The sequence below is a fragment of the Neovison vison genome, chromosome 5 (genome assembly GCF_020171115.1).
Source record: "Neovison vison isolate M4711 chromosome 5, ASM_NN_V1, whole genome shotgun sequence".
NCBI lineage: Eukaryota > Metazoa > Chordata > Mammalia > Carnivora > Mustelidae > Neogale > Neogale vison.
The window spans coordinates 11,470,185-11,484,440 of NC_058095.1; the positions used below are offsets into that span (position 1 = coordinate 11,470,185).

A 14,256-nucleotide genomic window follows, 5' to 3' on the forward strand; every position below is an offset into this window, starting at 1 on the left:
CAATGGAGAGCCGTCTCACCGAGCCGGGGGCGGGTCGTCACCGGGGCGGTTCCTCCCGCAGCTGCCGTCCATTGGCCCAGGGGGAGCCGTGGGCGTGGACCCGTAACCAATGGCGGCCGGGGGTGGGGCCTCCGCCCCCTCCGCGCCGAGGGTTGGCTGGGACCCGCAGGAGGGTCGGGGCCGGGCCGGGGAGAGGGGGGCGGAGCGAAGCAGGGACGGGGCGGAGCGAAGCGGATCGGGGCGGGGCCAGGAGCGGAGGGGGGCCGGCGACCCGGCCCGCGGAGCCGGCGCCAGCGGGCTGCTGAGGTGGCTGTCGCCGGCTCGGAGCTGCGGCTTCCCCCGGGTCGAGTCCCCGATGGAGGCCGAGGCGGCGGACGGCCCCCCGGGCGGGGCCGAGGCGGCGCTCAGCTGCTTCTCCTTCAACCAGGACTGCACGTAAGCCGCGGCGGCTGCCCGGCCGGGAGCTGGGGAAGAGAGTGGCGAGCGGGGGTCTTGTCCTATCGGCAACTCCGAGCCGGAGAGGCGCAGGCCTACGCCCCAGGAGGGCGGCGGCGGCGCGGCGGGGGCGACCCGGGACGGGCTCGGCCTGGCGGGGGCTCCCCCTCCCCCGTCGAGGGTTCGAGCCCCCCCACCCCCACTCCTCCCCAGCTGCGGGCCGAGGGCCAGGAGCGGCCGGCGGAGCGAGGAGGGAGAGAGTTCCAGGGCGGAGTGGGGCGGGCGAAGGCTTCGGAATCCGGGAGGGCTGGGGGGGGGGCAGAGGTTAGCGACCGAAGCGGGGGGTCTGGGGGAGGGGGAGGAGAAGCCAAAAACAAAGGAGGTGGGGAGGGGAGGGGGAAGTGGCGAGCTGACCCGAGGCGAGGTTGCTGGGGCCCAGGAAGATGGGAATACAGGAAAAACTTTCCCATTTGTCCTTGAGCATCTCAACGTGGCATCTGGGCAGGGCCTGGGACAAAGAGGCAGCCTATCCCTGTGGCCAGGGCCAGCCCCGGTCCCAGCCCCAGCTTAAGGCATCTCGCCTGCAGGCTCGGGGTGTCAGAAACCTTTCCACCCCTCACACTGTTTGCACGAAGCCTCCCTCCCTCCTCCCTGGGCGAGGCAGCCTCTGCTTCTCCGAGTTCAAGAGACCTTTCCCCGGCCCAGGCTGCCTTCTCGGAGAAGCACGAGCTCCAGTTGCTTTGGGAGTGGATTTTTTTTTTTAATATTTCACTTCGAGGTGCCCATTTGGACTTCGGCCAGAGAGGGAGTGGTTGAGCTGTGGTTCGGACATCTCAAGGATGCAGTCCCTTGGAGGCAAACGCCTGCTCCCTTGCCTCTTTTCATGGAATTGTTAGACGCCGGTCCCTAGGACCATATGGAATAATCGCTTTGGAATGTGCACCCAGAGCATCAAGCAGGGATGACCGCTTTCCAGTTTCCCACTTCCTGCTGTACCAGTTTCTGTTGTGTTCCTTGTTTGGAGCCGGCTTCACGCTTGTGCTTTGGCTGCCTGTGACCGGGCTGTGCTAATATTGAACATGCAGTGGTGTAATTAAGGCCGAGCCTTACCATAAGTAACTCTGGCTTTCATTCCCTTTGTGTTTCTGCTTAAAAACACCCTGTGCCAAACAATATGCCTTTGTTCCAAAAAAACTATGTGTAATCGGGTAATCTGGTAGCTGGACAGCTTGGTTAGATGAATGACTTTCAAGCTTTTTTTTTTTTTTTTTAACCACAGTCGACAATAAGAAATACATATGACAACATCTCCTAGTCCCCACATACATAGAACATCCCTGAAAAGTGATTCACTGAATAGTGTTTACCCCCTACTTGGGGGATCCCTTCTTTTAAAGGTGTTTGTAACTTACTGAACTGTTTTTAAGATCAGCTGATGGGTTGAAACCAGCAGTTTACAGAAATGATGGTGTAGATAAAATTCTGACATTTTGTAAGTAGCATTTTGCAAGAGAGGATGGCTGTTGAAATAAATGCCAGAATGTTTTCCTGCCCAACTGAACACAGGACAAGGAGGGGAGTCAGTTTGCTTACTGGAAGTAAATGTTCTAAATTCTGCTTTGTCGCATTGTTTATTAGATTTTTTTTTTAAGTGATGTTGATTTTTATTCTAGCTGAGTCCCAACTTTCTATAGCACTTGGGTAAGAATGTTGTTTTCAAAGCTGTTGGGTGCTTGGAAAGTTAATTTCCTTGTCTCTGCTGTCAGTTCTGTTTTCTTGGATGAAGGCTCTGCTGGACAGCTCTGTCTTACCTATAAATAAAAGTTTTTGTCACAGTCAGTTGCTTTGAGCCACAGAGGGTATGACATTGAACTTTTTAAAATAAGTCAAGCCCCTTACTAATGCATTTAGGCTTACCAGTGTGTTTTTTTCTTTAAGTACAGGCTGAGTTTTACAGTATTACAACTAAACTTCTTTGATCATGCTTCATGTTTGCACTGTGCTAGACACTTTGGGTACATTTTTTTCATTTGATTGGCAGTATATATTTGTCCTAATCCCTATTCCTATGAGAGATGGTGAGAACTTGTTTTCCTGCAGGAAGGCCTTATGTGTAAAATAAAGTCATAGTTCGAATTCCTTGATTCAGCATTTTTTGTGGCCATTGATCCATCATTTAAAACATAATAGTAATAGTATAAAATCCTTCTGTTCTAGGAGCAGGGCCTATGTTTGAAAATTATTTTAAATTGCCAAATTTAAATTGCCAGAAATCTTTTGGTTAATATCACAAGACTCTAGTTACATTTTTTTTTCCTTGCAAGTTTGTTTGCAAAAATCAGTTTGCTACTAAACGCATCTATATTTGTGTGAAGGAAGTTTAAAAATGGTAATGACTACCAAGTGTATTTTAAAACATTTTTTGAATCATAGGAATACAAAGGAGCTTTTTAAAGTTGAGGTATCATTGACATACAGTGTTCTATTAGTTTCAGGTGTATGACCTATTGTGACTCAACATTTGTATACACAAATGGTCACCACAGTCAGTCTACTAAACACCTGTTAACTTACAAAAGTAGAGCAGTGTTAGCTACTGTATTTCCCATGCTGTGCATTAGCCCCCATGACATAGTTACTTTATAACTGGAAGTTTGTACTTCCTGATCGCCTTCACCAATTTCATAGCCCTCCCCCCCACACCCCTCCCTTCTGGCAACCACCAATCTATTCTCTGTAACTATGAGTCTGGGTTTTGTTTTCTTCTGCTCCTTTTGTTTTTCTTCGATTCCACGTGTAAGTGAAATGCGGTATTTGTCTTTCTCTGTCTGACTTGTGTAGCATAGTAGTCTCAACCATATTGCTGCAACTGGCATGATTTCATTCTTTTTGACGGTTGAGAAGCAAGTGCGCGCGTGTGTGTGTGTGTGTGTGTGTGCGCGCGCCACATACACACCACATCTTTATGCATTCATCCACTGATGGACACTTACATAGTTTCCGTATATTGGCTACCATAAACAACGCAGCAAAGAACATAGGGCTGCCTATATCTCTTTGAATTTGTATTTTCATTTTTTCTTCAGAAGGATACCCAGACATGAAATTGCTGGATCATAGGGTAGTTATATTTTAAATTTCTTGAGGGAACTTCGTACTGTTTTCCAGAGAGGCTGTACCAGGTTGCACTCACATGAACAGCGCCTGAGGGCTGCCTTTCCTCCGCATCCTCACCAACGCTTGTCATTTCTGACCTTCTGACACTAGCCATTCTGACAGGTGTAAGGCAATATCTCATTGTGGTTTTGATTTCCATTTCCCCTGAGGATTAGTGACGTTGAGCATCTTTTCACGCACTTGTTGGTTATCCTTGTGTCTTCTTTGGAAGAATGTCAGTTCAGACCCTCTTCTATTCCTTAATCAGGTTGGGGGTCGTTTTGTTGTTAGGTGAATTTATGTATTTTGGATACTAACCCCTTGTTGCAAATATTTTCCCCCATTCGGTGGGTTGTTTTTTGTTTTTGTTTTTTTTTGTTTTTTTTTTTTTCATTTTATTGGTGGTTTTCTTTGCTGTGCAGAAGCTTTTTAGTTTGATGTAGTCCTGTTTGTTTATTTTTGCTTTCGTTTCCGTTGCCTTTGGAGTCAGGTCCAAAAAACATCTCTAAGACCCATGTCAAGGAGCTTACCACCTATGTTTTCTTCTAGGAGTTTTATGGCTTTGGGTCTTAAATTCAAGTCTTTAATCCACTTTGAGTTCACACGTGTATACAGTATCAGATAGTAATCCAGTTCTACCCTTTTGCCCGTAGCTGTGTTTTTTTGTTTTGTTTTGTTTTGTTTTGTAGCTGTGTTTGAAGTTTTTAGATGCTGCTGGGTTGCCTCTTGAGTAGCTGCTTGTCACCATTAATGCTGTAGTCTGCGTGCCAGACCCTGTCCTGGGCACACTGCTGCTCTTGTGCAAATGGCTAGCACACCACTTTCCCCCTCAAGCTGGTGGGAGGGCTGAGAAACAAGCAACTCCCTCACCAGTTAAAAGTTGACCATAGTCTCCTATCCCTGTGTTCCAGGGAAGAACAGATGTTTGGGTAGGAAAAAACCAAAAAAAAACAAAAAAACAATCCCATGGAAAATCATGTGATGTCCTCATTTTTTTATTTGAAAAGATTTTTTGTATGAAATGAGAGCCTTGCATCCAGGCTTGCCCCAGTAAACTGCTTATGTTTGTATATGCTTCCCTGTGAAGAGCAAATCTCACCTTTGCAAATACTTACTTTTAAATGAGGAAACTGGGCTAATTTTTAGGTCCATGTAGGACTATTTTAAGGTCCATTTCGGCTCTGACATCCCATTTTCTCAGGATGGAAGTGCTCAAGGTCGGACTGCTTATTCTCAGCGTGCTCTGGCTAAGATTTTCCTCACCACGGAGGCACTGAAGGCAAAGCAGGAGAGAGCTGGATGGGGATCCCAGCTCCTGAACAAAACCGACCCCTTTGCTTTCACCTGGGTGGATACTCTGTCTTTTTCTATTGGTTGAAAGTGAAAAATTAAGAAAATATATTTTTGGGGTTTTTTTGTTTTGTTTTTAGCCCATATTGTTCCAGATGAGTATTCAGTTTTTGTTTTGTTGGTTGTTTGATACTAGCTTTGTGGAACGTGGTAGAAAGCAGAGTTCTCAACCCTGGCTGCACATGGGAGTACTTGAACTAAAAAAAGAAAAAGAGAGAGGAAGAGAAAGAGAGATGGGGTTTAGGAAAGAAAGAAAGAGAGAGAGAGAGAGATTAACCTAATTAAAAAGCTCAGGGTTGGAGGAGGAGTAAACATCAATATTTTTTTAAAGCTTCCCACATGAACTTAATGTCCATCTGAGGATGAGAACTACTGGTATGAAGTATCTGAGATGTTTTTATGGAAAACAATGAAAGGGTGCATCCATTAAACCGTACTTACTAATGACTAAACCTACTATGATGGTGTATTTATTTTTTAAGCAAAAAAAAAAAAAATTTACCTTTTGGTAAAGTCCCTCTCAACCACAAGACCCCTCCTCGTGTTAGGAGTAGTGCCAGGATGAATATTCTCCAACATTCCATTTTTCCTATTTCTGCCTGGTTGAGGAAGCACAGCCACCTGTAGGCTTGATACTCCTTTTGATGAGTTTCAGATCTCTTACCCATTTCGCAACTCTGTGTCTCTCCTTGTCTTTGCCCTTTTCCCTTTTAACATGCCTGCCCTCTGCCCCCCGTGCCCCAGACAACTATTCAGATAGTTATCAAATACCGAAAAACCTGAGAATAGATGTTTGCCCGCTGTGAGACTGGGAGGGAAGGGAACGTCTGTCTTGGGCAGATTTGTGGTCGGAGTGCGGTACCTCCTGTCATTCCCCTGCTGTCATTATCTTCCACAGATCCCTAGCGATTGGAACCAAAGCTGGCTATAAGCTGTTCTCCTTGAGTTCTGTGGAGCAACTGGACCAAGTCCATGGAAGCAGTAAGTGTGTGCGTGAGCTCGCAGGGACACCAAATCCTCCCTCTAGACTTTAATCTGTGGTGCTCCTGACCTGTCTGCATTTTTCTCCCTTAGCTGTCAAGCTGAAGGAGTCCATATTTTTCAGGTTGAACTATAAATCGTTGCCTCCACTTGGTTTAAAAAAAAAAACAAAACACCCACAAGTAAGCCCTTAGATTTGGCAATATCTTAGGTAACATTTTCTTCTTCTGTTAAGAAATCCTTTGTTTGACGGGACAAAACCAGAGAGGGAGACAGACTGTAAGAGACTCTTAATCTCAGGAAACAAACTGAGGGCTGCTGGTGGGGAGGGGGGTAGAGAGGGACGGGGTGTCTGGGTGATGGACACTGGGGAGGGTATGTGCTATGGTGAGTGCTGTGAATTGTATAAGACTGATGATTCCCAGACCTGTACCCCTGGGGCAAATAATACATTATATGTTAATAAAATTTAAAAAAAGAAAGAAATCCTTTATTTGAAACCATACTGTTCACACTTCTTCATATACTTTTATGCACAGCCGTCAGTTTTAATAATTGTCAAGCCAGAAGGTCACTTACAATTTATTTTTTTTTTTTTTTTGCCATTATATCGGCACTGTAGAATATCACTAACGGTCATTCAGTCATGGAAATATTTTCTTTGTTTTAACAAAGTAATACGATCCGATTCACATAGTTCATATTGAAGGTGTTGAAATACTTCAAATGAATATCGCCAAACAATGCAGCTGAGAAATGTGTCTCTCTTATTTTTTCAGGGTAGGTAATAGTTCGTGGTCACTTACACAATCTTTAGCTTTCCTGGAAAGAAAGTGGTTTGATAAATAAATAGTTTGTGTCTTCAATATACTTGTAAGATACTATTTTTATTACCCCATTTTCGGGAATACTTCACTCTGTCTCCGTCCTATGTCACTGCCTAGGGGACCTGCCTACACACAACAAAGGCAGGAATGCAGAAAGAATGTTCTCAGAAAAACATGGAGGTGTCCACCTATGGCCTTACTTCTTTACCTTCTTCCTGGGTGTGGAAGTACTTCCCTGGTCATGACACAGATGTCCAGATCGTCTTCAGTAAGATAGAGATTGCGGAGAGGCCCAGGGAGCACACGATGGGGAGGGGTTACGGCTTTAACTAGGTTACTGCCCCCCAAGCCATGGCCGTACCCATAGTACCTCTCGGTAACAGGGACCAGAATTCTGAAATCAGACGTTCCCCTGACCAGACACCTCTTGGAAACCCGTCGCAGAGGAAGGGTGGGTTGAGATTGTCCAAACCTCCCACATGTGTTTCACAGCAAACAGCGGGGCCTGAGGGCTGACTGTAGCTCCCAGAGGGCATCCGGGAAGGTTCTAGAAGACCTGACTCGGGGTTCTGGTCACTCACATTTTCTTTGGGTGTCGGACTGGGCTTTGGAACTGCTACCTTGGGAAGCCGACAGAGCATCGCGGAGGGGGGAAGAAAATCGTGAATGCGGGCTCAGGGAGGGCACCCCAACAGCGAGACCTGGAGGCCCCCGGCTGGTGGCAGGGGAGGCTGCAGTCTGTGTCACCTCGGGCCACTTTCCTTCCCAGACGAGATCCCGGATGTCTACATCGTGGAGCGCCTGTTCTCCAGCAGCCTGGTCGTGGTGGTCAGCCGCACGAAGCCGCGGCAGATGAACGTCTATCACTTCAAGAAAGGCACGGAGATCTGTAACTACAGCTACTCCAGCAACATCTTGTCCATACGGCTGAACCGGCAGGTACGTGGGCGAGGTCTCTCGGCTTGCAAGGCTTCTGCTCGTGGGCACCCAAGAACGAGATGACGGTCCGTAGAGACGAGTGTCGCTAAAGCACGCAGCCAGTTCTAAAAGGGGTTTTAAGACTCGGGCCTCGTATCACCGGGACCTGGTGAGCCTCCTCCGGGCCCTAGTTTCAGGGATGTGTCCTCCCTGGTCCTTTTGCCTCGCGTCCCTTCTCGAACACTGGCCCCTGGTGGAGTGAACCCTTTTCTGCTGGACGCAGGCTGGGTGGAAATCTGGCTCTGACACTGTCCCGTGAGCTACTTCGTGGGCACTGAACGCAGAACATCTCTCCCTGGTTTGGACCCTGGATGGTGGCGGCCACTGCCATTCTTCTCAGAACGAAGCCCCTAAGGATGAGCGTGCCCCGCCGCCCCCCCCCCCACCCCCGGCTAGCTCTGAAAGCAGTTCTAGAACTAGCCTTCTTTTGCTCTCTCCTTGGGCTTTCCCTGCAATCCAGGGCCCCAGGCGCGTGCTCCCCACTTTCTTTCCACCAGCTCACTTTTATAGATCTTATTTGTAGTGGTTTGCTTGTTTAAGATCTATGTGTATATTTATTTATTAGACAGAGAGCACAAGCAGGGGAAGCAGCAGGCAGGGGGAGAGGGACCCTGATGCGGGGCTCGCTTCCAGAGTCCTGGAATAATGACCTGAGCCGATGGCTCAGGTTAACCTGAGCCAACTTAACCAACCGAGCCACCCAGCTGACCCAGGAAGGATTATTCTTATCTCAAATATAGAAAACATTCTCTTTAAAAATAGAAATTCGGGTGCCTGGGTGGCTCAGTTGGTTGAGCAGCTGCCTTTGGCTCAGGTCATGATCCTGGACTTCCAGGATCGAGTCCCGCATCAGGCTCCCAGCTCCTTGGGGAGTCTGCTTCTCCCTCTGACCTTCTCCTCCCTCATGTTCTCTCTCACTCATTCTCTCTCAAATAAATAAATAAAATCTTTAAAAAAAAATAGAAATTCTTCTTAAATAAATATTTGGGGGTATTAGCATAGTCTCCCTTAAATCATTAGGTTCTAAATCCTGTAAGGGCAGGCACTGTATCTGCTATGTTCACTGCTACAGGCCTGGTAAGAAAAGACAGTGCCTGGGGGAAAAGCGCTCCATGAATATGTTTGCCAACAGCCTGTTAAATAAATAAACACATGGATATATTCTTTATATGACCTTGCAGACCTTTCTATTCAATTAAATATTCCCAAGATGGTGGAGGTCATTCATTGCCTTCATCCAGGATAATGTTTTCTTCTGTCTTCTTACCTAAGTTTTGGACGCTAATAACTTTTTTAACAGATGAGACAGAGTTCTCCTTCGGCTTATGAGAAGAAAGAGTTTCTTTGAGTTGGTCGACTACTTTGAGTGGATACTCTTTTACGTCTGTATAGAACAGTGTGGTAGATAAGAGCCAGAGAAGTAGGATGTAGGGATATTTAAGTAAGGAGCAGGAGTAAAGAAGGAAGTAAGCTCAGGCTCTTGGCCAGGGAGGGAAAGGCTTTGAGAGTTTTCGGCTTGAAGGTTTTTAAGCCCAGTTCTTGGCTCAAGGGCTCTCTCCGAAATCTGTTGGGAGCATTAAATTTCATTGCAAAACTTTTTGTCTTTGCATACAGTGATAGCCAGTATAAAAAATTAAATCTCTGTTTTTGGCACCTGATTGTCTTTTTAAGATTGTTTTAGCCAGGGGCGCCTGGGTGGCTCAGTCAGTTAAGTGTCTGACTTCTGCTCAGGTCATGATCCCAGGGTCCTGGGATCGAGTCCTGCATCTGGCTCCCGGCTCAGCGGGAAGTCTGCTTGTCCCTCCTCCTTGTCCTCTGCCCCTCCCCCTGCTCATGCAGGCTCTTTCTCTCTCAAATAAAATTTTTTTAATCTATTAAAAAAAAAGATTGTTTAGGTCAAAGTCCTGTAAAGATCGGAACTCTCAAGTATTACCTATAGAATTTATTTCTCTCATCTCTTTCTTACTTGCTCTCTGACATTTTTATTACCAGATGGGACAAAGGATCACTCACGGGTCTGAGTCTGCTAGCCTTTCGATTGCCCCCCTGTCCTCAGTGAAACAGCCATGACTGTTGCGGTTCTCCTCCCCAGCTCCTCTAGAACCTAAGGGCTCCTAGCCCTACCCCGCTGTCAATGGCCAGCTCTTTGGAACCCACTCAGACATCTCTCTCCTCCGTAGCATTTCTTCTCCGAAGAAGATGATTTGAAAGTCTGGAACGTGCTTGGGGTTTGCTTTTCTTAGAACGTGCAGGCTCTGGCCTTGGCAGCCTTGGGGCTGGGCACCTGCCGCAGCCCCCACTGCCGGGCCACAGTCCCTGGATGCCCAGGCTCTGCCGCCCCCTGCAGGAAACGAACGGGAGTGAGAGCCGCGCGTCCTACCTGCTGTGGGGTTCAGCGGGTCTTCAGGGCAGTGAGGTTCCTTTTTTAAAAACAACAGGAAACCATCAAAGATTTGTGTAGGGAGTTATGAGGAGAGAACATCCCTATTTTCTTCTAAATATGTAGAAAGGAAGCACGTTTAGTAATTATGTTATTTTTCACTATCGGTTAATATAATGCCCCTCGTCCTCAATGGGGAAAACATATCTTGCAGAACAAAGACGGCACACCCGGTGTATTTCCATAGGTAAACTCTGACAGTGCTCCGGCCGTCTGTCCTGAGGGCCCTGGTTATCCAGATGGGTGTTCGCTGGATTGAAGCCTCTGGATCTATACCTAAATCTGGTGCTCAGGAGAGACGCTATCAGTATTTTTATAATCGGGAGAAGGAGTTATTGCTTCTAAATCTTAGCAGAGTTGATGAGAACCAAAGTGACCGGACAGACTTGAAGGCGCACCCAGGGTTCAGCTAGGATTGAAAACTGGTCATTAGCAAGCAGTTTGCAGGGTCAGGCTGGTCCCGGAAGCCTGCGTGCATGGGAACTCGGGACACAGTGCCTCCTCTCTCCCCCTTGTTATCTCTCTGTTTCCCTCTGTCCCATTTAATTCTTGTCCGTGGCCAACAGGGGTGACCTGACATTCACTGCCTGGGCCACACGACAGCCGGTGGCAGAGGCAGACAGGACGGATGAGCCTGCTGTAGAGGTGGTACCACAGGAGGCAGGCGTTGAGGACCCCGTGTCCTGGGGACTGGGTGTGGGGACACAGGAGCCTATCAGAAACCTAAGAAAGTAAGCACAGAAAGTGTGGGTAAAAGGCAAAGTTTTCAGACAAATCAGGGAATGTGTTTCATGGAGAAATGCTAATGTTTGCCATCAATTTTGAGACCCTATTAGAAATTTTTTTTTTAACCCCTCAGCATCCAGGCCTGTGACCACAGAGCCTTAATTAAAATAGAGGAACGTGTTTACATTTTCTTTTTCTGCGGGATATAAGGGATGGTCTCCATTTTCTGAGCTGTGAGAAATCATACTGGGAAGCCAGCAGGGCAGGCTTTCCCCTGGAGGAGAACCAACCAGGGTTTTTTGTGGTATTTTTAGGTGCCTTCCTTTCCAAGTGTTGTCTTTTGGGATAAGAGGATCTGGCCTGAGAACAGAGGCTCTCCAACTCAGGTGTGCATCAGAATGACCTGGGTACTTGTTTCAAACCTCCCAAACCAGAATTTCCAGGAAGAGGCCGGGCCTTGCCCCTTACGTGCTCGGCAAGCTCATCAAAGCCTGAGAACCACTAGTTTAGAGGAAGCCAAGTCAGCTCATGCAGGGGGTGTGGGCAGCTGCTCTGAGTGAGGAAAGAACCACCGAAAAAGTCCTTCCCGAGAGCCCCTCACTCACACCCAGCATCCACACTTGCACTGAGCTATGCGTTCCGTTCCTTGACACACCCAACGGCAACCCCGTGGCCTGTTCCCACTTGGTAGAGAACATGACCATTGGGAAGAAGCTCTACACCTGACAAGCCCCATTTGAAAAGGAAGTGAAGGGCCTCCTTGTGCTGGAGAGAGAAAGGAGCCGAGCCTGGGGCAGGGCATAGGGTGGGGGTCACTGGGATGGTCTTGGGGGGCACCCTGGGACCAGGGGTGCACATGAGAGCAGAAGGGCTTTCCAGGTCTCTTTATCAGAGCTGGAGAGAGCATGCAGAAGTGGGCTGGAGAGTTGAGTGGAACAAAGGTAAATCTGGCAATTCTTCCAAGGGAGTAAAACCTAAGTTTGGTGATATGGAGGGAGTAAAGAATCCCACGCTATGGGGCACCTGGGTGGCTCAGTTGGTTAGGCGACTGCCATTAACTCAGGTCATGATCCTGGGGTTCTGGGATCGAGCCCCATGTCTGGCTCCTTGCTTGGCAGGGAGCCTGCTTCTCCCTGTCCCTCTGCCTGCTATTCTGCCAGCTTGTGCTCTCTCTCTCTCTCTCTCTCTGTCAAGTAACTAAATAAAGTTTTTAAAAAAAGAATCCCACGCTGTGTAAGAGAAAGACTTTGTTATGAACATTGAAAGGGAGCCGTCTGATAGGAATATGAACCAAACATTTACCCAAAATGGCAAAGGGAGTCTGATCAGGAAGTGTTCAGGAGTCCCTGTTCTAAAGAGAGGAAAGTAACACACACACACACACACACACACACACAATCTCAATTTCTATTTTTTTTTTAAGGTTTTATTTATCCATCTGAGAGAAAGAGAGAGCATGGGGGGGCGGGGCAGAGGAAGAGGAAGAAGCAGACTCCCCACTGAGCAGGGAGCCCAACACAGGGCTCGATCCCGGGACCCCAAGATCATGACCTGAGCTGAAGGCAGACACTCAACCAACTGAGCCACCCAGGCACACCCCCCCACCGCCCTGCAAAAAAAAAAAATCTCAATTTCTAAAGGAAAATTTTTAAGATCTTGTATTGTGTGCCTCTGTTCAGGTGGATAATGTGTGTGTGTGTGTGTATACACGGGCATCCCTCCACGTAATCTTCCACTTGATCATCAAAATTCATCCTCCTTTAGGCTTAGAAGCAAGTTAGGGCTCACAGGAAGGATGAGCAATGTCTGTCCGGTCGGGTCCTTTTGGAGGAACCGGCCCAGCGGACTGATGAGTATGTGTGATTGCAGAGGCTGCTGGTGTGCCTGGAGGAGGCCATTTACATTCACAACATCAAGGACATGAAGCTGTTGAAGACCATCTTGGATATTCCTGCAAACCCAACAGGTGAGCTCCGAAATCAGGGGAGATGCCCTCACCTGTCCCCAGATGTCACACCCAGCTGCTCCTCTCACAGACTGGTTTCCCCCCCTCCATCAAAAACCTGAAGCAGTGTCTGGGTGGGTTTGAGTCTCAGTGGTGTTTGCTTTGGAGGTTTTCTTCACGGTGGCGGATCCCAGTTATGTTAGGCCGTACACCCTTCAGGACCGCGGCCTCTGAGGAACCCCTTTCTTCTGGAACCCCTTCTCTGCAAGGGTGTCAAGGCACTTAAGGTAGACATGTAGGAGATTTCGTGCATCTGATATTAAAAAGTGTTTGCCCCTAATTATCGTCTGTGGTTGTTCAGTACAGAGGAGGTGTAATTATTAGGAGCAGGTTTTGACTTGGTGTGCCTGCATGAGCAGGAGAAAGGCTCCAAGGAATGTGTTTTATGAAGCTACAGTGAAATCTCTAGACTTGGGTGATGTGCTGGGAGACTGGTCTTCACTAAACCCCTTGGATACAACACTATTAAACCAGTCCCCCATGTAAGAATGGGAACAGATTGGATTCGGTGGATTGAAAGAGCAGAGGACTCGTGTGAGCTCACTAAGCGGGAAGTAAATGAGAAAGCGGCCGTTGGTTGGCTGGAAGGGTGGGGAGTCATCGCGCTGGGACAGCTGGTGTGTGCAGAGATTCAGGTTAATGTCTGTGAGCCGAATTTGTTTATGGCAGTTTCCTAATTCTTCGACTTTTGCTGAATTTCAAGGTCTGTATCGCCTACCCCAAGTCACCAAGGCTCTTTGGGCCTCAGATTTTTTTTCTGTAAAATGGGATGGGAATACCCATTTGGCAGGATCAGCTTAGAATTACAGGAGTTGGTGTTTGTGAAACTGACCAGCTCACAGACCACCATGCGGTAAAATCTCCTATTCCTGCTTCCTCCCCTCTTTTCTATTCTACCTATAAAATAAACCTAGGTTATATGCATACCTTCTCTCCTGTCGACCTCGGCGCTTTAAAATTTCTGCCATGGGGGCACCTGGGTGGCTCAGTGGGTTAGAGCCTCTGCCTTTGGCTCAGGTCGTGATCCCAGGGTCCTGGGATCGAGCCCCGCATCAGGCTCTCTGCTCTACAAGGAGCCTGCTTCTCCCTCTCTTTCTCTGCCTGCCTCCCTGCCTACCTGTGATCTCTGTCTGTCAAATGAATAAATAAAATCTTTTAAAAATAAATAAAAATAAAAATAAAACTTCTGCCATGAAAAATATTTTCTCAAAGGTCAAAGCCATTGAGACCTTTAGAAAGTTCTGAGAGACGACGACTTTAAAGCATATTTCATAAAATGCAAGATGGTAAGTGAAGGAGCTGCGGATGGTTAGGTTTTTGTTCTAGGAACGTGAGGTTGAAATGGTCTGGAAAGTTAT

General features: G+C 47.7%; 1 protein-coding gene across 1 annotated transcript in view; it reads left to right on the forward strand.

The window, feature by feature from the left end:
- The first annotated feature begins 293 nt into the window (after positions 1–293).
- WIPI1 (WD repeat domain, phosphoinositide interacting 1) overlaps positions 294–14,256 on the forward strand; it is a 32,664-nt gene continuing 18,701 nt past the window's right edge. Inside the window, exons 1-4 of the mRNA XM_044247571.1 lie at positions 294–435; positions 5,840–5,922; positions 7,519–7,688; positions 12,763–12,859. Of these exons, the coding sequence (XP_044103506.1) occupies positions 356–435; positions 5,840–5,922; positions 7,519–7,688; positions 12,763–12,859 (430 nt within the window). The 5' untranslated portion in view covers positions 294–355. The remainder of the gene's footprint in view (positions 436–5,839; positions 5,923–7,518; positions 7,689–12,762; positions 12,860–14,256) is intronic.